This window comes from Cyprinodon variegatus, unplaced genomic scaffold, assembly GCF_000732505.1.
Source record: "Cyprinodon variegatus isolate N-32 unplaced genomic scaffold, C_variegatus-1.0 Scaffold502, whole genome shotgun sequence".
In the NCBI taxonomy this organism is placed as follows: Eukaryota; Metazoa; Chordata; class Actinopteri; order Cyprinodontiformes; family Cyprinodontidae; genus Cyprinodon; species Cyprinodon variegatus.
This window is the reverse complement of record NW_015150955.1, coordinates 247,482-275,248: the sequence shown is the minus strand read 5'-3', so window position 1 is coordinate 275,248 and position 27,767 is coordinate 247,482. Positions and strand designations below refer to the sequence as shown.

Here is a 27,767-nt window from a genome sequence, read left to right as displayed (position 1 = left end):
GAAGACTTACCACTCGCGGTACATTGCCCTGTAGAATGGAGGAAGGGGAAGAAACGGAGAGATAAAAAACAGAATTTACGGCGACATGCTTGGATTTTTAAAAGTCTTTCAGAGAATCTTATTGTTGTTCTTATTGTTGACAAAATTTAAAGAATCATTTTATTGTCAATATCAAAAGATGAGATTCAGACTGAAAGTGATATCAGGAGCAACAATTTTTCTGATTGAATATTTCTCATTTAAATTTGGATAGAAGCCCAAAGGAGCAATAAAAACATTGATTTGATAAACAATCAATCACATGAACCTTTCATTTGATTGGTGGATAACATTTAATCAATAAATACAGGAGTTCTTATTCAGCAGAAAAAATTAAAGCAATAAAAACAATAAAAACAATACTAAAGCCTGTAAGATAAGGCAAGATGTTAACAATATAATGCTCTCTTACAACAGTCCTTTTCCTTTTGTTTATGGAACCACAGCCTATTTGTTCTGCAGGTTCCTGCCTCGCAAAAATCATGTTTATCTTTAAACACGACCATAATTTACTAAAACACAGAAGCGTGTCTGCTAAAGAAACTGAGTCACAGAGGGTAACACCCGGACAGGAGAAACAAGGAAGGGGGCATTCCAGAAATGCTCCACATGACTGACTTCTAAAGAAGAGCTCGAAGCTCAGAGTTTGAACACTTTCATAGCTTTAAACTTATCAAATAGTCAACTTCGGTTGTACTTTCCTTTCATAACAATATGTCTGATGCTAAACTGTCAGGGATTTAAAGGGAGTCAGAGACAACCTAGAAATAAAAATCTAAAAAAAAATATAAAACTTTAAATAAACTTACATGAGTTTTCTGATATAAATATGATATATATATTTTTTTATATTTCTGTCTGGTAACTACTAGTTCAGTACTGAAAGAGAAAAATCAACATAAACAGACCAATAGGAAATCTTAGCATCCAGTCTCCAGGCAGAATATACTACAAATTGGGTATTCCTTGTTTCCATATGTAGGCCACTAAACCACTAAATGTTTTATTTTGGATGCCAGGTTTTCAGTTACCTGGTGATGGACCTCAGGAATGTTAAAAATTAATGACTTTATCATCTAATTAATAGTGGCACCCTTTGTTTAAGCAAAAAGGCAACCTGTGGTTCTTTAGACACCTCATTACTTTGACTAAAACATGGTGAAGAGCCAGGCGATTGTTGGAATAGTCTTTGTTGGTAAGTGTTTTGGTTAGCCTTCTCTCCATCCACTAGTTGAGTTGAATTTCCAAAATAAATTGACTCGAAATATAACGGAAATTTCTTTTATTTATTTTAAAATGTCTGTGACACATTGAAATGTATTCATTCTCTTTTTGAAAGTGTTTTTCATTCATTTTTAAAACCTAAAATTTGAGATAGTAAGGTGATTATTTAAAGGGCAAGTCTTTGGTACAAATGTATGAAAATATTTTTCTTTCTTTAAAAAGTTCAAATTATGTTTGTGGCTCTGAAAGCGATTGAATAGTTGGACTGAATGTAAAAATGGCAATTTGGATTTTAAAGGTCTCAGACCCCTGATAGAGAGGTATGAGCTTTTATAGTGTGGAGTAATCTTAATTTGGGCAAGGAAAGTTGAACAAAGAGGAAAGGCTTTAAGGTTAGCTATTTAGCTAAAAAAGAAATAAAAATACTTATATGTATTTAGGGAAACACAGATAAAAAAAAAAAACTAATTATAGAAATATTGAGCTTTTTTTAAATAAACAAACACGGAATCTATGTGGGGTAACTAGGAGGAGCTTTGCTCGTCCACTCTGTTTTCCGCAAAGTTACAAATGTTTCTTAAAGCTCGAAGCAGAATTTCAGGCTGCTGGACCTCATAGGCGCGTCAAGCATGAACCGGGCTTTACGCACCTCAGTCTCTCCAGGCACTCCAACACGTGGCACTGAATGTTTTCGTCTTTCTCGTAGGTCTCCAGCAGGGAGATGGCATCATCATGGTTTTGGCAGTAGAGCTTGTAGACCTCCTCCAGCTCAGCTTTGAAGCTCAGAAAGACACCGCCTGACAGCACAGGACACAAACACGTTATAAAAGTGTGTTTAATTTAAACGGAAAGCGGGAAAAAACTAAAGATTTGGAATCCAAATCAAAACAGAAAAAAACAAAAAAAAAGAATCTTAACTTTTTTACTAAGAAGGAGAATAATGTCAAATGGCTGTTAAGAGTAAATCATCTGAGGACAGTTATATACAGAAAATGTTTTCAGAGTTGCAATCATTTAAATAAAGAAAGAACTGACTCCGTACCTATTGAGTCAGTATTTTCCAGTCCTCCAAGCAGCCGACGGGACAATTCAATGACAGAGTTGATGTTCCCAAAGAGACCTTCAAAGTCCACCTTCACCTGGTAGGTTAGTATTTCCATTAACATCAAGCTATTATATTGGACAGATTATGGTATAGATGGATTGCACTAAGCATGCTTAATCTACATAAAATTAAACATTTTCAGAAAGCACAGCATCATGGTATTTATATGTACCATGCTTTCTTCGTTTTACCTTCTTCTCCTGCAGTGGAATAATGATCTCATCAATGCACATTTCCAGGTCTTTGATGTAGTCTTCCTCAGTCTGCAGCAGCTCTTCAACGACCTTTGACCTCTTCTCCAGCATCCTCTGGTCAAGATCTTCGGGACCTGTGCCAGCTGTGGGGGCTTCGTCGGAGACGGCGGCTGCGTCCAGGGGTTTGGGCTGCGATGAAAGCTGCGTCATCTCTGCAAAGACAGGATTTTGATTCCTTAAAATGCAGCTATGAAAAACGTCTGTCCATAGTTTGAAATAAAAAAGGAAACTAAAACCAATCAGCTTGTTGCACAAACAAAAGGAGAAACAGCTTCCAAACCCACGTATCCAGTCAGTCGTAACCTAACAACTTGGTACCCACCTACCCGTCCCACCCTGAGCAACTCGCCTTGTCCAGATCGTTTGTGGTCCCATAGCTGCTATCACTCACATGAAGCTCCCTCTCTGTGGAGGTCTGGGACTGAGGGGAAAGCCTCGATCACGCATCGCTGCCTCTAATGAATGGAGGCAAAACTGGAGAGGACCCTGGGCTCTTTGTGAACGGCACAATGGATTTTGACAGCCGCTGCAGAGATACGGGCTCTCAGGAGCAGAGCAAACTTTAAAGACGTCAGGGAGACTAACATGTGCTCCTTATGCATTTCAATTAATGCCCCTATGTCTTATCCATCTCGATGTCAAATTCCGATGATGGACATATTTCTCCGTAAATGCAATAAGAAAAAAACTAAATGGAACCTTGCAGACGATTAGAGACCAATGTTCAACAATAATGCTCTTCATACTGATGCAGAGATATTGTCAATTACACAATCCACAACAACTAATGATTTATTATTATTCATTCAATAGTTAAGATAGTTTGATTTCTTTGGTAATTTCTTTTTGTTGTGACAGAAACTGTCCACTATGTTAAGGATTGTATAAATGCCTACAATTCATTTATATACATACTTTTAGAGCACAACCGCAAATTGTTGTTCCAAATTCAATGAATAATGTTTTTTTTTTTAAATATTAGTGGCTTCAATATGTATTATGATTACATGAGGCATGATGGGTTTGGTCAAAAATATCGATTGCTATGAGCCTTAAAAGCAAAATAAATGTACACAAACACAATGAACATGCTAGAGATGGTGTTGGGAGCAGCACGCATTGTATAAAATTGCAGAAATACTGGAAGGTACATTTGAAAAGATACTGGTTTATATATTGCTACCGTTTATATACTGTACAATGTGAGGATAGATATTTGGTTAAAATGCTGTTGCAGCCAAGAAAGGAATCACTGGGAAATGGTACAGATGTGACCCTAATGCTCTGAGGTACTGGATGGACACAGTGGAGGAAATCTTTAACTCACATATGAGTTGAAACTGAAGCAAGTTGAGTTTCACACAAAATGGGACAAATGGACAACATACCGAGCCCACAACAGAGACACCGTAGGAGATCAAGCATATACAACCTCCTTGTATTACTCTTATGAATCATTTGCATCTCACTGTCACCGTTTTTGTTGTTTTTCTGTTATGTAAAAACAAAATTTAAGAGAGAAAAAAAAACATCCATTGCATTGTCTATCAAGAACTAACTTTGGACATCGGTGGATTCACCACTTTGCATTGCTTCATGTTTAAATACCATCACTTATGCAGAACAGTACTTCTGTTCTTCATCAGAGATTCTAAATAATAAAAAAAAGAAAGCTATAGATTTCTGTTTGGAAAGTTCCGAGTCTGACGAAGAGGCAGGGGCTTCTTTTTTTTAGCAAAAATATCACTTGAATATCCAAACAATAGAGATTCACTATACAAGAACCTTCATTATACTGCAGCTGATGTTTATATATTTGAATCCTCTACTTGAAAGGAGTACATTTTTGTATCCATCCCTGATGTTTATATCTATAACTTTTTTAATATAACTTCATCTGAGCACGCGTCACTGTAGAGACATCGAACCTTTTAGATAGGAGTTAAAATTGATACAAACTGAGAGACATTTTAGAAAAAAACTCTGCTAACTCCAAAAGTCCCCACTCTAAATATGTCAAAAATATTATTGTAGAAGGCATTAAATTAATTACTGCTAAAGCATAAATTGATTATTGCTAAATAGGCATATCTCAGGCTGATAGTAAAAGCTAGAAATGTCAAGAACATATCAGATTTTTAACAGTATTTTAAAAAAGGATGACTTAAAAATGAAGCAAAAGGAAATCCAGGTGGGGCCTGACACAGACACTTCTGAACTCTCTAGTCTGTGGATCAGAGTTGGACGTCTCACTTGGTGAAGCCTGAGCATGTGCAGTGATTTGTCGTGTTGCCGTGGTGACGTCGCTCATCCTCTTCAAACAGAAGCTGCCAGTCGCTAACAAAGTTAACTCTGCTTACCCTCATCTCATCATCCTGCTTACTGCCCTGATTGAAGGATCTTGGCGTGTTATGATTAGTAAGGAATTCAACCCTAATTGATAGAAGTTTTAGCATAAAAAAGGAAATATAATAACACAATGTGCTCCTTTTAATTTTTCTCCCTCCCATCCTGCCCCCTCTTCCTGTGACATTGCTAAAGCTCAACTTAAATGAGCTTTTCTCATGACTTTAACCCTATCAGGCAGCAGCATCCACCGTCTCCACCACCTCCCCGCCCACTGCCAGCACTCAGCCGGAGAGAAACTGGCCCACTAATAGGTTGTTGTCTTTTTTGGTCACCCTGAAACACTGCCTAATGCGATCGAAAACAATGGACTTGGTTTCTAATTAGAATCAATCACCTCATTCCCACGTTTGATGTGGCACAACACAAAACCGAATCACACGCTCCGATTCACAATCCCTTAAATATGCAACAGTTTTCATCCCGACCAACCTGGGAAGGATGTTTTTAACCTAGTTTATAAGAATCTCTTTACTATGTCCTGGTAAATATTGTCTACAGACACAGGCATTATGTTTTGATGTTGTGAAAACATGCAAACCACTGGAAACAGTAAAGTCAGTCATGAAATTGGATGTAAAGATAATTTATGAGTTTCCTAAACTCAGAGACACATATGTTGTATTTCTCTTATCTGAAAAAAAAAAAGATAAATTAATTTTTATTTTAAAGAGACTGTATAACCAGAAATAATCTGACATGGGGGCGATTATCATAATGCAACTCTATATCTGTTGGCTAACTTTTAAAGCTGGATCATTCCTGAACAGCAAACACACAAAAAACCCAAAACATACAGACCAATTTTAGCTTGATATGAAAATAATTGGGTTTTTGGAGCAATTTTAGAAGTTTATAAAGGTACTACAAAAGGGCCCCAAAATTCAATAAATAGACAAACAATTACATATTTTAAGGTAATTATTACAAATAGATTTAAAAAATAAATAAATACAAGTTATCGCCTTAAAAGTGACAAAAGAAGGGGATTTATAATTAGAAAATAAAAATACTTTAATAATAATCAAAGCAAAAAATTCAGTGAATTTGATTAAAAACCATAGGGTTCACACACGGACTTTAAGAAAAGCTGAATGAAAATTAATTTATGTTTTGAAAAGGAAATAATAAATCATGCATGATCTTCATTAAATATTATTCAGGGATTAATTTCCCATTTTGAATATTAGCTAGACATATGCCTCTAAAATAAGGTTAATATTGGTCACAAAATAAAAAAAATCATCCAAACAAAAAAAGAAAAACGTGTTTTTACTTTCTTAATCTTGTTTTACTTTCCTAATTTTTTCAATGTCTATTTACTTTTCAAATTTTTCTTGAAATTTTTTTTTATGTGTTTAATTAAACAATTACCCTTCACAATTAAAGAATTGTGAAAATTGATAAAAAAAAATCTAAAATACAGCTAAAAACACACACAAAATTCAGAAACAAGATCAAGTAAAGATTTACTGAGTGAGCATCTTAAGAGTTAAATTCAGTCTCTAGAAAGCTTAATGAATAAAGGAGCCAAACATTATTCTGCCATATTAAACCTTTAAAGTATTCTGTCTCTGAAGTTTTCCCCTCAATAAAAAGTGCAAATTTTACACACTTCTCAGTCTGAAAAAGAAATAAAATAATATAATGGTTTATACTTTTGCTGTAATATTTGCAATTATGGCTTCTATCTATATTGAAAGTAATCTGGAGGCAGAAATCCTGTAACTTGAATTAAATGAATTTCCTCCTAAATGACCTAATCATGCAATCCAGGTGTGTTAAAGCAGAGGAACATCTAACAGTCGCAGGATGGTCGTTCTTTAAACGATTAAACCTGATGGATAAAAAAAGATTTGCACTAGTCCTTTGAACACACACCATTTTCTTTCATCGCACAAGGTTCATCAGGTAGGATTAAAAAAAAAATAAAATAAGATCACAGTAACTGTGTTAACTTGCTTAAAACTGAGGACAGCTAATTTTACATGTGATTTAAGTCCTGTCTTTAATCAAACATTTTATGTGTAAAAGAGCGCCTTAGTTTCAAAGAGTCACAGCAGAGAGTGTTGTGCAACATAAAAGCACCATAAAGTGACGCAGGACAGAAAACAGCTTTTGCAACATCAGATCCTCCGACACCCAGCATGACTCAACCGACTGTCACACCTGATGGATTAGCACAAGTCATCAAGGGTTTATCAGAAACTAAACTCTGGTTATCAGGCGGAAGCAGAGACGGATCATTCGCAATGATAATTTAAAGTTGCTCAAGATGGCACAAAGTGATTTATGGTAAATATGCATCATCTCTTTAGCATAAAATGCATTTTTTTCTCTTTGCTTTTTTTTTGTTAATAAGATATTCTAATAAACTGAACTGCTACCTGAAAACAGTGTTCTAAAAGTACTCTAAAAGCATAATCTTGTCTGTTTCTTCCCAAGAAAAAAGCTAAAGTGAGACAGAGAAGGAAGGATCACCCACCTGCTCGCTACTTTCTCTGCAATGGCCCATGATGGAATTTAAAGTTCAGCAATGAGCCCTTGTGGAGGACCGCACTGTCCTGCTAGAAATAAAACAACAAAAACCCTCCATTCCAGAGCTCCAATTACCATGAGAATGGATGGGATCCCACCATCATTACACACAAACACGCACAGGGGAGGATGAGCACTAGGGCACTCACTAAAACCCGGAGATGGACTCAAACCAGCTGCTGATGACCTCAAATAGCTATTTGTAAAGATTTGGCTTCATAAATTTTCCATTTTGCTACATCAAAAAAATCCATCTATTTAAATTTGATTTTACTTGAACATAAAAACAATACAGATGTTCAGGGAACTTATCCATAAATAATAACATCCCATATATTCCTTGAACTCAAGACTTTATCTAACTGTTTTAAACAGAGTAATTTACCGTTTTAACATAATTTTAGGAAGAGTTCTGGGAGAATTCCTTAGAAACACAATAATCATATAACTGTACCACCTGAAGGAAGTTGTGTTGTGCAATGTGGGTGGAGTCTGCAATAATCTATTCCACTCCTTCCATAAAGCCGTTTCATGTTTCAAAAGTGGCCGCCACCTGTACGGCTCCTCCTGAATTCAATCATGTTTGGATCCTGGGAATTAAACTTCACCCCCCAAAAAATTCCTTTGGTTAGAATACGCTTACTGTTTTCATCAATCTTAAAGTTAAACTCAGGAGCACATATTTGCTCCTACATATTAAACTTTTTAGACTTTCTGTTGTTTAACAGCGTTAAAACACTACACACCTAAAAGAAAAGAAAATCCTCTGAAACTCTGCTATCAACTTCCTCCAAAATCAAAAGTTTGAGCTGCATGCCACAGTCTAAGGTCATGGGACAATAAGCTCCTGTGTGCTCTGCTCCAAAGTTCACCGCAGTGTGCACAGTTGCTATCGCAACGGGCAATAGCGGGGGCCCTCCTCATATCAGGTTTGGGAAGCCTGGGAGCGGCCTTTTTTTTCTTTTTTTAAAAGATCATGCTGGGAAACACAGTTAAGACCTGAAGCTGTTTTAAAAGAAGCACAAACAAGCTGCCAACATTTTCAAACTGATGCCCATAAAAACATGCAAGCTGTGACATGCAATCAGTAACCAACGTTTTAATAATAATTCCCCAGGTTGATGGACGGGGGAAAGAAAAGAGGTGCAGGATGTATAAATATGATTGGTATTCAGCCAGAGGCTTTACCATAAACTGTATGTGCAAGTCCTTACCATGTAAACCTCTTTAACAGTGAATTTCATCTTGTTTTTCATCATTTCAGTCAACTAAAGAGCATCTACTTGAATAAATCACCTTTCTATTGTTCGGACTGAATCACCGACTGTTTTAGTGCTAAGTTCACTTGACAGAGATCTATTTAGAGGCAAGCCATCCTGTTTATCTCTTTAAGGGTCAGATGTCAACAGGTCACATTCTTGCTCCAATGCAAATCTTCACAGCAACCTTTTTCTAACTTTTCACAGACTCACAATAGTAGAAAACTATCTTAAATTTTCTTTTGAAGAATCTTCATGATCAAAGTGTGAAATATTAATGCTTTTTTATTAGCAATAACCTGAAGAGCAGCTTGCATTCATATTCTGCCTTCTCAAACTAAAGCAAAGCAAAACTAATGGCCTTTGGATTTTTTTAAGTTCTAAAAATTTGATTTTTTTTTTTTGTCAAATATTTGTTTAAACAGATGTGAGTATTTTTGCAAAGTTCTCAGAGGAACACTTTTTAAAGGCGGGGCTTCACACTACACACCGGCGCTTTTAAGATTAGGTTGTCTCAAAGTGGAGGAGGCTGGGGTTTAATTACCGTGCTGAATAATTCAGATGCTGCCACACTTGATCCACATAGGGTTTAATGGCTGGGAACTCTAGCGTCTCTGCATTATTTGACGATAAACAATATGCAATTACATCAAGAGACCATCAATGCAAAGGGATTTAAAACGGGGCCCCATAATACCAACAAAGCTCCAGTGACTTTTAAATAATGAAAAGTTGGGAGGACTATCTCTTAGGCCCCACAAGTGCTTTAGCAATGCAAATTAGTGGAACATAATACAACAAAACAAGTGTTCAAGAGAAGCAATAATGCAACCAATTTTATGCATCTGAGCACTAAAGGTGATATAAGGTTTCCTTATATGTAGATGGTGACTAGTGTCTGCAAACATTTGCATTTACCCAACATTTTTGTTACTCCGTTAGCTAAAGCTAACAGCAGGAAACAGAAGAAGAGGAACAAAACAATGTCAACCAAAACAACCGTAAATGAAATAAAAGTCCAATCAAAGAATGCGCCACACAATTACGGTGATTCTACACTAAATGCAACACTCTTCAGTGTGCAAGTTGTGACTGGGGGAAGGTTAGTTTTTTTCCCGTATCAGAGGGGTGTTAAAAAATGTATTTCAAAAAAGGCTAAACTAATCAAAAGGAAATTTTTTTTCAACTGTGGCATGTTGGTTTATTCTTAAGCGTAAAGAGCTACACTTTCAGGAGCTTTTTCCAATTCGTTCATTTGCATTATCAATCATTTTATACTATATAATTTCTTAGATATAAAAGGGAACCATTTGCCATAGATGCCAGATTGTACCCATATTTGTATCACTGGGCCAGAGAAGGGGGGAATGACATGGAGCTGATTTTAATAAACAAAAAGGGTTAGGTGTGTTTGTGCTTCTAAGCTGCTAAAATAGAATTTTAGCAGCTTAGAAGCTTAGTAACGGTTAGTAATGGTAATGTCACAAAGATGCCTTTAAATGTCATTCTATAATAGATCATCAAAGCTTTCCAAAAATGGGAGACTGAATATTGACCAAAAAAAAAAAATTTACCTGTGCAACTCTGAACTTTTTTACTGTTTAACGTAAAGGCTGCGCATGTTCTCGGTTTCTGATTTCATTTGTGGGAAACAAATAAGCAGCACAAGCTGTGCAAGAACAGCTGGAGCTGACTTAACATGTGAGATTATATCTGTTCGTTGTTAATCAACAAGTAGAGACAGGCACCTTCAGGCTTTAAGGAGATTTTTCCACAAGTAAATCAAACATGTCCCTGTCAATATCACTCCTGAACTGCATTTTAAATACCCATGTCACAATGATTTACCATTTGAATGATCAAACTACACAAAAGTTAAAACAAATTAACTTATTGGAAGTAAAAAATAAATTAACAATGTTAGAATTATAGGGCCTTGAAATTTCTAAAGTATTTTTTTTATCTGCAAAAATATTCTTACAGGTTAGATGTTACAAAAAGTGCCACAACTCCCACTTGATTAAATCAATTTAAGTCAATCAAACTAAAGGAAACTACTAATGGCTTGAGATAACAGTGCAAGAAAATCTAGCATCCACGCATGCTAAGACAATTTTAGTCCTTATATAGTGCCTAAACCTTACGTACAAGGCAAGAGTTATTACCTAGAGTAAAAAAATCATCTAATGTCAATTCATTTTATATTTTGAAACAAATCTAAGTTGATTTGTAGATATAGATACTTATATAATACACAATAACCTGCCCCTACAAATAACCTTTAACATTAGAAGTGATGTAATTGAACTGACTGAGTAAACTTAGCCTTATCTACATGAAACTAGTCCTTAAAGGCAAACTCCACATGCAGACTCCAGTGTTTTCCCACAGTACATAAAACAAATGACGGATAAAATCACTGTTGTTTCATGCTGGTACAAGTCATATCAAAAAAAGACAGGCACAAAGAACTGTAAAAAATGTCTTGGTTGCTGTACCTGAGAACAGCTTTAAATTTTAGGTGATATCTTCCCAGAAAAGTGAACTGAAGTTAAAAAACAAAAATTGTAAAAAAAAACGTTTTTTTAGCAGGCTTTATCCCTTTGATAAGCATCATACTCTGGATGACTGCTAATTTGTTTTATTTTTAAGTTCAGTCTATTTGGCTATTATTTGTAAATACATTTTTTGTGTATGTTTTAAAGAAAGGATACTGTGGAGAACTCAGGTGTAGTTCTACATCTTATTAACCTGGGACTGCTCCAATTGAATCTGTTCAATTCAAGCTGATTGGGGGAAAGTGACAAAATTCCCACCTCACAAAGTTTGGTTTTCCTCAATCAGTGAAACGGATGTAATAGGAGCAGACGCCATGAGAAACCCCAATCAATGATATGTTTACACTTTTTGTTATTCTTTTAGGGATTAAATCGTGGATTCTGACAACACAGATATGTAAACATCAGCTATGCATAGGTCCTACTATGCTGCCATGTTTATTTTGGTTTGGCTGTATGGTCTGCAGCTCCTGCTTTCATCGCAGCTATGTATCCTGCCTTAAACCATAATACTGTAACATACTGTCCAACTCATTCTGGCTTTAAGCAGGAGTGGTACAATATGGATTCTGGTGTGTTTGTGAATGCACAAATACCGCTAGAATTCAACTTGCAGGCCTTAGAGCACTCAGAAGAAAAATAAAACTTTGACATATAAGACAAATATTGCATGCATTGTGAAAATACCCTTTGGTGCAAAAGAAAAGTATATTTATTATTTTTTTGTATGCATCTAATCTGTATTTTTTTATACATATTTCAGAGTCATCATGAATTTCTCAGGCGGGATCAACTCTCCACCTTTCTTTAATGTACAGTAAGAGTTTAGTCTTTACGGCTCAGAGGAACTAATTAACTTAACATTCATGTCTTCGGACATGCGTACCGGCATCCTTTTAAACATGATTCAAACCCATTATCTACTTCCTCATTTAGATTAAACCTGATCTACATTATTCTAAACCAAACAGAGTCTGAAATTTTTTAAAGCTTTATTCGATTTAAGAAAAACAAACTGTGTGTTTTTGCCTTTTTTGATGTAATGATCTATTAAGAATAAAACAATAAGAACATTAGATTAGAACTGCTAAAACTTGGACTAAATTATTCCACACTGTTTAAAGATCCTTTAATAGTTTGAAATTTTGTTCACCTTCACTGTGCTGATGGAAAAAAAATATTAAAGTTCCACCTTTTTTCCTGCCAATTGTTCACATCTTGTCTTGGAAACCAAGCATTTTCCGGTGTCACGTCTCATAAGCTGAATATATCGTAAAACCACAGAAATCTAGATATGTGTTGATATTTATAACAAGAAAAATTGCTGAGGAACCCATAACTTAAAGGACTGGGGCAAAACTAAAAAAGGTGATCATGTTTGCCATGTTTAATCTCTGTCGGCCTGTAGTGAGATATAATGCCTCTGGAGCATTGCTATCAGACAATTTGAGATTCTGTCCAAAGATTTCCTGTTTTAGCTCCCAGCTAATCAACTGAACCTCACAATCCTGATGTCCACCAATGGCAGCGGCTACCCAGGGATTACAGTGGAAAACAGTGCACCAGCTGTCAGATCACCGATCGGTGACAACACGTCGATCACGTGCAGGGGCTCAAACTCTTCCATTGCACCATTTAAGCATTTGCTCAAAGTTTGACAAATAAAAATTTTATTTGATCAGATTTTAAATTATTTAAAAAGGTAATTGTTTTTAAAATACTAAACATATGAAACGGTACCAAGAGACAAATAAAGGTGTTGAATCACATGCTAGTTCTTTGGAAATAAATTAACAAGAGGTAAATTATTAATTGTCATCTTAAGAGAGGAACAGCATACTTGTGCAATGTCTGTACTGCTTTTTTTTTTTTGAGAAACTATGCAACAAATGTGAATATTTTCAAATTTGCAAAAGCACTACCTGCACACTTATTTGACAGGGGAAAATAATGTATTACCATCTGATATTTACAAAACTATAAACTATTAAGGAGAAGAGGAAAAACGTATGATTTAAAAGAGAAAACAGGGTTAGGATAGATGCATTCAAGTTAGCAAAAACCCGAACTTCACTTCAATGTCACTGCATCAAATTCGAGGCCCAATAAGTTCTGCAACAGGATGGTCTAATGTTATTTGCTCTACAATTTAATGTTTCCGTCAGAGCAAACCCCTGACTGAGCTGAAACTGTTTAACAAGATTAAAGGATGACGAGACACTGCACAGGCAAGCGTGCATGCACGCCTCTATGTGATTTGAAAGATGCCGTCAGTTCTTGAATTAAGCCTTACAGAGGCTAACTAGTGCACACACACACACACACACACAGTTCTGGTCTTGTGCTGCAGCGAAGGAGTCAGGTCAGTGCTTTACACTGCCTGGCACCAGACAGACCCCCACCATCCACTCACCATGCTGACGCTAGGGATTAATACTTAGACTGATGAAAGAAGTGTGTGGTGGAGGCTAAAGAGTGGCCTGAGCATGTTAGTGTGTGTGTGTGACTTGTGTAGGTTTCTAGGTAACTGGGGGAGGGGGTCATGGGGCGCCACCTGCTTCTTCTCAGACACAACAATGTGATCCAGGGAAGTGATCCTTTGTCTTTGTCCAAGTCCCAAACTGCAAAACTCTCCTGCAATGAGTTTTCTTGAGTGAAACTCAAACTGAAGAACCTTCTTCTAAGTTTATTATGTTCCTAAATCCTTAACTTTACCAGGTTTAATCATATCTTCAGGTCATAATGAGATATATTTGCAACACTTTAGACTAAAATTTAAAATACATTTATTTTACCTGTTTATTATTAGGTTTGAACTAAAGAAAGTCATGCTGAAATGTAAATAAAAATGTGACGCAAACAAAGTAAAAATTTAACGGTTCTATCCTTTATGATACTTGGCCACTGCAGATTTAAATTTCTAATTCATTTTCTTCTCTCTTTAATAGCATAACACTACCTGACTACTGAGCGCAGGTAGCAAATATGATGTCTTGTTTATGTTTTATCTAGACCAAAGCTCTTCAATTCCCATCCTTGAGATACAGTCCTGTATGTTTTAGATGTGTTCCTGCTTCCATACATCTGAAATACCATCTCAGTATAATGTCAAGCTCCCCTGAGTTTGTGCAAATTATTATTTAACTGAGGTGTGTTGACACAGAGACAGATCTAAAGGCTGCAGGACGCCTGACCTGGAATAAGTCAACTAGGTTCTACACAGTAAAAAAAAGTATTGAGTATAGGAGAAATATCAAATTAAAAGTTTTTTACATGACCAGAGGGAAAATTGTGGAGAGCATTGCCCCAACCCCAACTAACTAAGAGAGGGAAATAGAGTTACAGATGTCTGTGACAGCTGACAGCTTTGTATGTCACTTTATTTGGACTTTATATCTGAGTCTAATGGCACTCATTTCTCAGTAACTTTGTTTTAAAAGAACCTACCAAACTCCCCTAAATCCATATGGTATATAAGGTGCATTCCACTGCTGTATAAAACTAGTTTTCAGTGTCTCTCAGGGGAAATGCAATAAAAGGCTGACCTTTCAGACATAAAATAACTGAACAGACTAGTTACATGCGCACATAGCCCGAGTTATTCAGAGCACGGTGATAAGGAAGAAAGCCACGGATGCAAAGAATGACAGAGAAAACAAAAACTAAGCACCCGCCAAACCTGTTCTGCAGGTTCTTACAAAATACCTGACAGCTCACTTTCTACTGACAAGGGCGATACTCACACACCCACACCTTTTCTGAAGGGGTATTAATGGCGTGTGGCTTGTCAGCATTCTGAAGCCCCCCAGTATTGATTAGAGGAGCATCTCTGAAGGTCACAATGAACAAGAATGTGACTGCTAGAACTGTCAATCTGATCTGCCCTGTATTATTTAATTAAAAATCACAATGAATCTTATAAAACATTTAACTTCTGTCTTAAAACTACCATTTAAATTATAATATGATGGTTTAAGTTAGATCCTTTGGAGAATTAGCTCCCAACTCTACCCTTGAATCTTACGAAGTCGGCATAAATATAAGCAGCAAACATGTTGTGCAAATACAGGATATAGTCTTCTCTCACATGACAACACAATTGTGTTTACCTTTCTTCTGTCTCCTGGTGGTGGCAAACTGTGAATTTCGCAGTGAGCTTGGAGCCGTCTTCCTGTAAAAGCTGTTCCTGTCCAAGGAACCCATGTATACGGCCTTGTGACACTTTTTTGAACCAACGCTGCCAGCACTCGACTCGTACCCCCTTTCCTGCTCAGTGCTGTGACAATTGTTGATTGAATCCTCAAAAGAGTGTGTTTCCATCAGTGCAATATTCTCATTCTGCTGCTCAACCCATTTTTCACAGTGTGTCATACGATCATTTTTAGGATATTCCTCATGATCTGGATCCACAGATATTGAACGCAGGTTTCTAAGTCTGCCTCTCGCTTGGGAGTGAGGATGCTCTCCTTCTCTTCGTTCATACCGGTCTTCATATTTCTGGTCATAGTAGTCTTCTCCTCTCCTATCACAGTCCTCTCTTGCTTTGTAGTCCTTTCGTCTGCCATAATGTTCATCTCTTCTATCATCTTCAGAATGTCTGTATCTGTCGTTGCGATCCCTTTCCCTATATTCCCAGTGATCCTCAGCTTCAGAGTCATACTGGGCCCTTCTTTTACTTCTGTGCATGTCCTCAGCCCTCCGGTCATAGTCCTTTTCTCTGGGTTCATATCGATCGTCTGCATGACGTTCAGAACGATGGTTCCTAGATTTTTTCTCTTCATAGTAACAGTCCTCTTCTCTATGTCGGTAATGGTATTTTTCTTTTGAGCGATATCTTTCCTTGGAGTCATAATGATCCCGATCTCGTTCTTCATAGTAATCTCTGTCCCTTTGACTGTCTCTGTGGACGTATTTATCTTTACGATCATTGTAGTCTTCATATTGGCTTTTGTAACCGTCACGCTCTCTGGAATCATGTTTACGGTGTTTCCTTGTGTCATAATACTTTTCCCCCCTTTCATCGTAGTGGTCTTTGTATTTCCTGTCATAACGATCTCTATCCCTGTTTCTGTCCCTGTGCTCTTCAGAGTCTCTTTGCCTCCTGCGGTCATACCGCTCAGAGTAATGTTCATTTTCTCTGTCCCAGTAGTCCCTTGCTCCTCTCTCCTCCTCTTCCATTTGTCCATAACCTTCCTGAGTCCTGAAGTCATTACTGTCTATTTCTTGAGGCACGTCATGCTGGAGGTTGTAATCATCCTCAGGACCTTGGTAAAAACAATGCTTACCCTTCCATTCAGATATCCTTAAGTCCAGGTGGCCATCCTCAGAACGAGGATGGTAGTAAACATCATGTCCAAGAGGCCTCTGCTGGTGCAAGATGTTGGCTTGTCCAGCATGGGCCTGGTTTTCCCATTGTACTGGCCATGGAGCTTGCACATGTACTGGAGGCGGTGTAGGAACACCTAATGGAACCATCATCCCACCATGTACTGGCATATGTCCGGCTGGAGCTGGACTTTGAACAAAAACTGGTCCTTGTGGTGGCCCAGGAGGAGGGACTCCATATATATGATGTCCAACCTGTTGCTGCTGAAGCTGCATCTGATGTAGCTGTTGCATGTGTTGCAGGTGGGCCATCCGCTCCCTTTCTCTTGCCCACCCAGCATCCCCGAGCTCCTCCACGCTCTTCCCTCTTCTCAATGGGACGCCAGCTGCTTGGTTCCAGTCCCCTGGACCAAACATGACTGGGTTCCCATAAACAACCGGACTCTTCATGGCTCTTGTTTAAAAATCAGCCAACCCAGGGCTGATGAGTTCTCTTTCCAAAATCCTGCATTCCATAACAAAGCGCTGTGGGAGACTCCACCTGGTGAGCATATTGTTTGCGACTCTCCAGCTTGTTTTCCTGTGTCTCCTCTTCACTTGCCTCAGCAGGACTGCCAAGACCAAGCACCTCCCAGCTCTCAGAGCAATTGAAACCTACCCTCCCACTTCTATCAGAGCGAATAAAGTACAGAGGGGTGAGTGTAGAGTTACCGAAGGAGGAGCCTTGCAGGGTTAATGATTCAGATGAGTCACATGGGATAAGGATTAGCCCAGCGGCCCCTCCCATTGTCCCAACTAACTCAGACCTGTGTTTTCAACAGAGGTTTGTGTCTACAGAGTTTCTTTAATGGATAATGTGGACAAATCTCTAAATATATAGTGCTAGAACCGCATCAACTGTTTAGATGGAATAATTTTGCATATTTTATTATAGTGATTAAACTTTCTTTGCTTTCTGTTGCTGTTATATTCAGCAGTTTATTAATCCACTATCTCACTGGGCATGCTGTCGCTTCTTTCTTTTATAGTTTTTTTTTATCTTGAGCTCTATGGCTTGACTTTGTCCAGCATGCAAAAATAATTATTTTAAGGGTTTGTATTATAAATCATGGAGAGCCAATCAGTGCAGAGAGTAGATTTGTTTAAAAGAGCACAGATTGATTATAACATGCAGCCAGTGAAAAAGTAGCTGTGGGCATGTACAATGAACTATTGTTGGAGACTGTTCCTACTTTCAAAGAGACGCAATCTTTTAGTGTGAGAAAAACTGGATCCTATTCATAAGGGTAGAGTATAATATGGCCCGCCCCCCTCCTCTTCCCTCCCTGGGTGAAAGAGGAAGGAAAAGAAAGGATGGTTTTAAAGGACACAAATATATCCAGTTCACACAAACACCAATGCAAGTGTGCATTAGTGTTTGAGATTTAATTAGGCCCCAAAAACAAATTCTTTAGACGAAAATCATATTTGAGATTGGTATAGTTTTAATGTTAAACATAAAACAATAAACTATAAAAAAAATATTATATAAAGTATACTGTTTATTCAAACTCCAATTCGATATGATGAGTGACTAACTGAATATATTCCTCAGAAACTTAAATATAAAAAAAAAACAAAGAAATCTAGCAAAACAAATTAACATAAACCAGAATATAATCTAATTTTATTTAAGGGATAATTACTGCAAATACAGTTTCTTGCAAAGTATGCACAGAATTTAATATATTGTTATTTTACTCAACAGAGACAAAGAAGCTTGATGGCGGCAATAGGAAGGTGGATGGATGTAGAATGGCCCAAAATGTTAATATGTAGATGTGGAAAGCTGGTGAACACGTCCACTGAAAGCTGTAATTACTGTGATAGGTTGGTCTACAAAGCATTAGGAAAACATGGCTGAATACTAATGCACAACAGAATTTCAGAAACTTCATGTATTGTTCCCCTGCTTCACAATTAGGCACTGCTGTGTGTTTGTCTTTCATATAAAATCCCATCAAAGACACAGCGGTTTGTTTTTGTAGTCAGGTAAAATGGGGTGGGAATACTCTTCCAAGGGGCACAATGCGTGAACTCTAAGCTGAACTAATAAGAACTCACGTTAAGAATAAGTAAGAGAAAACTGGACAGGATCTCTTTTCAAATAAACCTGCCTAATTATCAGTGTTCACATCTCAGCTTTAAACCAAACAACGAGACCGAAACTCTGTGTTTGTGTCCGTGTCTCAAGCATTGGAATGTCAACTACAACATTCCTCTTATGTTGCTGTGTTTGCTTATGCACCTCAGGCTCTCCAGGACCTGGTCAACATTCATTTTATTAAGTAAACCTGAGGCATTGTTATGATCAAGCATCTGGCTACTAACTGTCCAAGGAATAAGTGAAAAACAAAACTGAGTTAAGTGTTACAGAATTATTTGTTGGCAGGTTCAGAGTAACAGAGGGTTGGATAGAAACAAAAAGAGGTGGAGAGACAAAGTTGTGCCAAATTACAAGAAGCAGAGAGTGAAGGCAAAACACATTTTAAACTAAGATGCCAACAATGATAGAATAATATGGAGGTAAATATGGGAAAGAAGCTTAGACTGGAAGATGAATTATGTTACCAACAAAGAGCTGTTCAAAAGACATTCACTTAAATGTTTAATTATCTAAACAAAGTAATTATAAACATATCTAGGAGATAATCACCAGATAATCACTGGAAACACTGACTGTGTATAAATGGAACAGAATCAGCAATTTTAAGTGGAAATGCAACTAATTGTTGCCATGGACCAGAATAAGATATTGCTTAGGCAAATATTATCCTGTGCTTTTAGTTTATGTCTTCAGAAAATTCCATCTATTTATTCTTCCATGGTCTCAGATCAGACTAGTCATCTATATTTCAAAGGAAACATGTCCCTCTGTCTCACTTTGACTACTGCTGACTGATCAATTACAAAGTCTGGAAAAACTTAGATGATGTCATGGGGTATCTAGTTTTTAAAATAATCACACCTCATTGACTCTGTTGCACCCCTCTCCTTGTGCCCGTTATCAATGTGGAGAAGAAGAAGACTTTTATGGGCATTTGTCTAAAACATTGTCACTATTTTCTAAAGAAAAGAACAGCCTTTAAGACATACTATACTATCGTTCTTGCAAAGTAGCTCAACATTAGAGTTGGGTAGTTCATAAACATCAGAATTCAAGACATCACTGAAGCACTGAGGAAGCCTCCACTGCTTTCAAATCATCAATAAGGCAGAGTCATGGGTAAGCAGAGAAGATGTGAACAGTTTGTAAGATCTTTCAATACATCGTGACTGGCTAATTCTTAGCCAATAAAAACACATAATGTAGCAACCTCTTCAGAGGTTTTCAGCAGCACTAATCTAAAAGTCTCTACCCAGTCTTACTAGTGCAATGCAGCTTTTAAATTTGTTTTAAAATCTAACAGATCCTAGGGTCAAACCTCACCTGTCCTTCCTGTAATGAATTGTCTACAGATGACAATGCTTACGGCCTTGCATTGTACAGCCTTTACTGAAAAAGAATTGTATGCCCTTTTTTGTTTACCCTGGAAACTTTGCTCAAATGTTAAAAATTTCACAAGCAGCAGATTGTGGAGTTGGAAAAAATTCAGTTTTTGACCGACCAACCACATCAACCAATCAGAGAAGCTGATCTGGGAGCTGGCAGGGAGACAGACACAGCACTGTTAATGCAGATTTCTATGATCACTCCACTGACAGTTTATTAATGCCTCAATCAACCTAAACATTGAAACCTGCCGGCAAAATATGTTCGCTTTTATTATCCTGCTGTCTGCAGTTTGTACAATATACCTGAAAAACACTAACATCTACTTTCAGCCATCACAAACACCCCCAAATGGCGACCGGGCCTGAGGCAGCTACTGCTGGATTGCCAGTGACAGCGCACCGCTGGCAGGATCAGTTTAGTAGCTTTTATTCGTCCCAGTATGGGCAATTTTTGTGCAGTAGTAGTACACAATTCACACACACATTCACAATTCACACATAGAAACACAAGAAACAGACAAAAAAATACATATATTTTATTATATATATATATATTATATACTCATGCAACATATGACTATCTGCACATATGGGAGTCTGTGCACCTCCAACCGTGGAATATTTTAAAGCAGGATCATAATCTTTATGAACTGACTGCGCAGATGATGCTTTAGGTGGACTTCTGCAATTTGTTTTTCCGAATTTTGCTGATATTCTTGTGAACCCAATATTGTGCATTTTCTCATCTCGTCAGCTGGATGCATCTTTAAGCCCCTACAAAATTGATTGACGAACCACTATGTCCATTAATCATTCAAGAATTATCCAATTAAAAAAATGAAAACAACTTTACACAAAAAGAACATTTTCTTTAATATATGTGTCAATTTCAATCAAATAGGTCTTATTAAACTGAGTATAATAAAAGCTACTGTTAAAAATTAACTAGACCCACCTTTGATCTTTCTGAACCTAGGAAGTACTTCAACTATAATATTCCAAGCTAAAACATATAAAAACAATAGGAGTACAATGTCATTCATAAATGGATATGGTTTCACAGACTATAAAAGTTATTTTTTTTAAAGAACTGCATGGATCTAACCCTTAGAAAGTATTTTTTGTCTACCAAAAGCAAATTATCCCAACCCTTTCAGCTCTTTTTAGAACTTTGAACTACAGGGTATGTGATAGGCAGGGTGCAGTTTGAGTTACTCTCTGCTTTATGACAATGCACATCCATTGTACCTCAGACGTCACATATGAAAGAAACACACCCTGGCCTATTACAGTAAGGCACGGAAAATCACTCTGAATGCAAGTGAATGTGTGCTGAGGTATTGTGGATGTAGTGCAACAAGTTTTTCCAACCAAGCTCAGGGGAGATTTGTTGATATGTACACACCTGTGATCACTGAATATGAAAGGAAAAGCAAAGTCTGTTTTCCCTGCTACAAGCTGTAGACTCCAAGCTTCTGTGTCTGAATTAACAGTTCAAACACTTCACAGTTTGCAAATCCTAACAAAATCTTTAACATATTTCCACATCTAACAGGGTTGCAAAGACATCAAAGAAGACAGGAGACTGGATATGGGTTTTACTCTGGTAAAAAAAAGGGCCACAAAGATCTTTGTGGTGAGATAAATGAATGGAATCTGAGGTATGTGTATGACTGATTATTAAATGCATTCCTATCTAACGTGACCAGTTCCTGCCTTTAAGGTATTTTGTTATGAAAGCTCAATGTTGGTGAGTAAACCTGGAAAGACAGGACGTATTTTTATCATCCCACGATATTTATACATTTAGTTAAATCAGTCTCCCAAACAACACTTTAGGGCTGGGTATATTCGCAAAAGTCCTGAATCGATTCGATTTTGATTCATACAGTTCTAAATAGATTAATTTCGATTTGATCTATTTTTACAATAATGAAAGTGGGTCAACTGTGTTTCAAATACTCATGTACTTTAATTTTTCCTGTCACATTAAACACAAAGCACAAACTTGTAAATCAGACAGTTTAAACTTGAGATGTGAACAAAACTGTCTCAAAAGCGCAAAATTGTTTGTGAAAAGTGAAAAAGTGAAGCCTCACTCGAGCAAGCAGACGTGACACAGCAGGGACACAGCAGACATGCATGAGCTGCATTATCTTCAATGCACAAACCATATTTGCAGCGTTTTCTGTAACAACTACAGGGTGGTTGCTGGTCAGCCCCCATTTGTTAATGTCTTCAGTCAACCTAACGGCTATATTTGCAGCTGTCTGGCTTGAAGTCATCTTTGGTGCATCTTTCCCGCTCATTTGAATGACAACGTCACACACGTCACTATAAAACTAATTAATCTCATTCTCTAGACATCGATTTTGCAAAAATGTAAAGGAATCGATCCAAAATCGATTAAATTGATTTTTTTACCCAGCTCTAGAACACTTTATTTTGTAATTCAAGAAATGTATGTGAAATTGAAAATGTTACACTTTTACTGTTTTCATGATAATGGAGTTAAAAAGGATTCAATTCAAAAGAAGCTGTGTCTTTGCCATTACAACAGCTGCAGCTAAATGCATGTGTATCTGCATGCATGCAGAGAGAGAATATGTCCCCTCATTCTAACCAATAAATAGCTCAACTAGTTTGGAGTGTAAATGTTACGCTGTGTTACCCTCACTAACAGAGTTACTGTAAAAATGACTTATATTGAACTTTTTCTTTAATATAAAAATTACTCCTGCAGTAAGTATTTCTTTAAGTGCCTTTTCTTTCCTCCCTAACTTGTATTTGGTTGCGCATGATGGCCATTCATGCTGATCCGGATTCTGTAGGAGGTTTCTCCCTCATCACTCCGTGCTCCCTCAGGTGACGGAATTCATTCTTGCATTTGACCCATCCCCTTGGCGAGCAGTGGGCTTCCATTGTGTGGAGCCCGGAGAGCAGTGTGGGGTTAAGGATTTTGCTAAGGAACCCAGATTGGTGGGCTCTGGGAAACGAACCAGATACTTGCACGCTTCTCAGAACACAAGTGCACTACTTTAACCTACTATTTCAAGACTAATGACTCAATACAGTCAATTTGGCTTATTTTGATAGAAAACCTTTTGCTTTTTCGCATTATAAAGTGTATTTAAATTGCACCATATTGCATTGGAACTGACATGAAATCTATCAGATAGGACTGTTTTATTACATATTTCTAAATAAAAATTTGGATTAGTTTGTCACTAATTTTAGAGGTTGTGAAAACTGCTCCAATAAACAATATCATTGCAGCCATTATTTGAGCCATAATGTCTGTCCTCGAGTGCCACTGTCCTGCAGCTTTTGCATGCATCCCTTCTTCAAAACACCCGAAACAAATAAATATTTAATGACCAGGCCTCTGCTAAACTTACCAAGTAATTTGGTCTTTTGTTTCAGGTACGTTGCAGCAAGGGTGCAGGAATGCATGGCAAAGCTGCAGGTCAGTGGCACTTGAGGACAAACGTTGCCTTCCCGTGTCAAACAATATACTAAGATCTAGACCAACAGAGAAATTTTAATAAAGAAAATTTTTTAAACATTAAATAGAATGAAGAAGCCAAATATCGCAAATGAAAAGCATGGCATGGCAATATAACATATTATATTTCATTGCTTGGCATTATATTATTTAGAGCTTTTTGATATTTTTAAACTGAGGATGGCTAACAGTTCTTAGCTTCACATGTGACTTTGTGAGAATATGTGATAATATAGAACCAGAACACTTTAGCAGATACACTTTATAAATCCAGAACTGATACCTTGAGAAAATGTTTACATTATCAGATAAAGCCATTATTCTACTACAAGGGTCTTCAACATTTTCCAGGCCCAGGACCCCCAAACTGGTGATAAAATGGAGCGGGGACCCCCGAATGATATATATTGTATGAAATTGTGTTATATCAAACTGGTCCTATAGTCACTCTATTACATATGGAGTAATGTAACGAAAGTAATTTCACCCTGGGATTATTAAAGTATCTCTGATTCTGATATGGATTCCTTGTTGATGGGACAGGTGTTGCGAATGAAACGGTGCCCAGCTTGAAAGAGCTCCTGTGTGTCGCTAAATGTGTGCATTGATGACTGAAAGACAACTTCTGCCTCCATTTATCTGTTGACTGCAGTGTGTTGAATTCCTGTTAATGTGTATTTAAAGACATTTCAATTGGTGGAAAAAATTGCAGGGGGGAATGTAAAATAAAAGTCTAATCAGCCAAAACTTTCGCGACCCCCATGCAGTACCTCTGTGGACCCCCTAGGGGTCGCGGACCCCCTGTTGAAGACCTATGCTCTACTATATATTAGTTGATAACCACTGTACACAGATGATAATTACTGAGGAACATTTGAAGCATCAAAAATGTGTATTTAATAATTTTTTTTATTAAAAGGGATCAAAACCATTCTCTGACCATTGCCAGCTTCTGTCCATTTTTGTACCTAAACAGTGGAATTTGCTCAAAATAACTCGAAGAGGAAACCTGTTAAGTACCAGTGTCTTATTTTCAGATTCTTTCTATTGCTATATTGTTTTCCCTTTAACAACCTTAAATTCACCTGCAGGTAGTAGTGAAAATACCATAAACTAAAATTAAATTTAACACATTTTCATTTGAACATTTCTTTTGCTATTCAGCTGACAGACTGATATATCCCATTATGTGAAATAAGATAGATCTACATGTGAGATTAGGGTGTACCCTTTTGCATTTTTGTGTTGTAAATACTCGATTGAGCATTGATAATCAAGTATTTTCTTTAAGTTTAAATTCAACATAAAGGGATTTAAATAAAAGAAAGTGAAATGCTTGATTAAAAAATGTCCTGATCCTTCCTTTACTCTTAAACCACCATGCAGTCTTACCTTGCAGGTGCTGCTGCTCCAAGGCCAGAGTCTCCAACATGTAGTTGCAGAACTCCAGATTCTCCAAGGTCTGCATTCGTGCTGCCTCATCTTCATCCTCCTCCAACATTACTCTTAGTTCCTCTGCAGTCTGAGCATATTCCTCCATATCATGTTCCACCTCCTGGAGCCGCATTAGTGCCTGGTAGCTTTCCTCCCTGTCCTTCTGTCTCTCACTTTCTGCCTCCATCTCTCTGTTCAGGTTTTGCTCTGTATCGTGTGGGGTTTCATGTTCATGGGCCGCTGTGGGGTCCGGCTGCACCTCATCTGGGTCATTGGTGGCGGTTTCGTCAAAGGCGTAAGAGGTGGGGCTGTTTGTTCTGGGGCCACATGGTGGATAGGGGGCATTTTGTCTCATTGAGCGAGGAGGGGGACGTGGAGCAGGACGAGTTGGTCTGTACCCAGACGGGGGTGGTGGGCGCTGGACTCGAGGACGGGGAGGGGGTGGCCGAAGGGTTCTGCGTCTTTCCAATGAAGAAGTTGCAGAGTTTGAAAGGCTGGAGGAGCCTTGGATGATGTCATTTTCGTTGCTGTAGCCCAGGATGGAAAAGTGCCGGGAGACTCTGGATTGCTGGTTTAGATCAGCTGGGGGTGAAGTATCTCTAAAAGAAGCAGAACTCATATTGGTGTCACAATAAGAAGTAGTCAAGCTTTTCTCAAACTCATAAAGCTGCTGCGACAGCTTAGATTCTAGATCACAGGCTGATGTTTCCAGAGATTCCAAGGTGATGGATGTCGGGAGTATTCCATTAGGACCTTGAGTCTTATTGGAATTTGAGGGTACAACCTCACTCTGGTTTATGTCAGAATCGCTAATACTCTCAATGCAAGTGAGTCTTTGTTGTTTATGACTTTCTATAGTTGCATGCAATGTTTGGCCAAGACAAGGAGTTTTATTATTAGTTGAGTTAATATCTGCTGGCACTCTTTGGAGATACATCTTGTCTTTTGACCAACCAGGCTGACAGCTATTAAGACTCTGAGATCGTTTTGGTTGTAATGGTCTGCGGTTACTGTTTTTATAGTCAGCCTGATTCCAATCGGACTTAGGTGTAACCTGTTGCCCAGAACGATGTGGAGGTAGGCTGAGCCGAGGAGGTAGTCTAGGCCTTGGCGGAGGGATAGATCTGGGTCTCTCAGGAGGCCTGTGAGGTGGCTGGACAGGTCTATGCGGCTGTGAAGGAGGTCTTTTGCTCACTTCATTCTGCTCCTTTGTATTAGTCTGAGCTCCAGCATTGTTATATTCATGTAGGAAACTTTGCTCATCCGTCCTCTCAAAGTAGTCCAAGTCCCAAACAGTATGATCCTCATAAACCGCAAACTCAGATGGATTTTCTGATCTATTGGAAATTATATGGATCGAGGTTTCTTCAGTGCCTCCATTCTCTTTCTCTTCTTCATTTCTTTCCTCTATAGTTTTCTGTTCATTTTCTTTCATTTTAATGAAAAGATGAGGAAAAATTCCACGTTGCCCTCGCAGTTCCCCTTCCAACCAACCGTCTTCCAAAGTGTTCACAATACGAATGCGATCTCCCACATTAAAGTCCAATTCACCGGGCTCTATGGCCCGAAACTCATATAGTGCAACTCCATACAGACCATCCTCATCCTCCTCCTCCTCATGCTCTTCCTCTAAGATAATTTCCTGCTGTTGTTCTTGTTCTTTATCAAGAAAAACCTCCTCCTCTTCCATAACTTCCTCTTCAGTACCTTCTCCAGCAACATAAGCATCCTTGTAAATTACTTGGTGAGTGTCTTCATTTAAATACTGGCCATCTTCGTCTGGGACTTGAGGAGACCGTAGAGGACCCAGAAGTTCAACAAACCCTTCAGGAAATATGCCCCTCTGGCCATCTAATTCGCCCTGAAACCAGCCTGGCTCAGGAAGTCCTGTGATGATGATCAAGTCACCCTCACGGAAGTCAAGCTCTTCATTGAGCTGCGCATGGAGGTTCATAAGAGCCCGGGCCTGGCCTAATGCATAAGATGGGAGCTCTGAAGCATGAGCCTGAGCTGAACGGTCTGATAGCTGCCTCGATCGCCCAGAGAGGTTCAGCTCCTTTACACATGACACAGGAAAGAGACCACGGAGACCCCAAGCGTTGCAGCCTCGTTGCCAGGAATCTCCATGGGTCTTGGGCCCTCCAGTCTCTCCCACAACGACATCACCTAGAGATAAACAAAGAGTAGAGGTTAATCTATAAATATGAACGCAATCAAATGATATATTGATCAAGAAACATCTACTGTGATACAGTGCTTTGGAAAAGGGTTCATACTGCTAAAGGTTTCAACGTTGTTTCTAGGGGTTTGCACAGAGAATCGAAACTCAAATGGAACCAGGATAAGCATTGCAGTTTTCCTGGACTTGTTTCAATTTATAATGTGATTTTTTTGTTTTTTTTGTTTCAATAACCAGTCCACTAAATGAAATAAGCTGCCAAAAAAACAGCAAAGAAGAATCTGAGCTCAATCGAGTGTCTGTGCAGTAGCAAATGAATGTGTGGCAGAATTTTAATGAAGGAAATATCAGTGAGTTCAGTGCTTCAAATGATTGAAATTATGTCCAACCCTAGTTATGTCACATAA

The 27,767-nt window shown here is 38.0% G+C and overlaps 1 protein-coding gene across 1 annotated transcript in view; it reads right to left on the bottom strand.

Annotated features, from left to right (window-relative positions):
• The window catches only part of dnmbp (dynamin binding protein), a 36,169-nt gene extending 8,639 nt beyond the window's left edge, over positions 1-27,530 (bottom strand). The window contains exons 1-6 of the mRNA XM_015390497.1: positions 27,458-27,530; positions 25,140-27,347; positions 2,560-2,774; positions 2,306-2,402; positions 1,913-2,060; positions 11-28 (exon numbers count right to left, since the gene is read on the bottom strand). Coding sequence (XP_015245983.1) covers positions 11-28; positions 1,913-2,060; positions 2,306-2,402; positions 2,560-2,774; positions 25,140-27,347; positions 27,458-27,530 — 2,759 coding nt within the window. The remainder of the gene's footprint in view (positions 1-10; positions 29-1,912; positions 2,061-2,305; positions 2,403-2,559; positions 2,775-25,139; positions 27,348-27,457) is intronic.
• Positions 27,531-27,767: the final 237 nt, after the last annotated feature.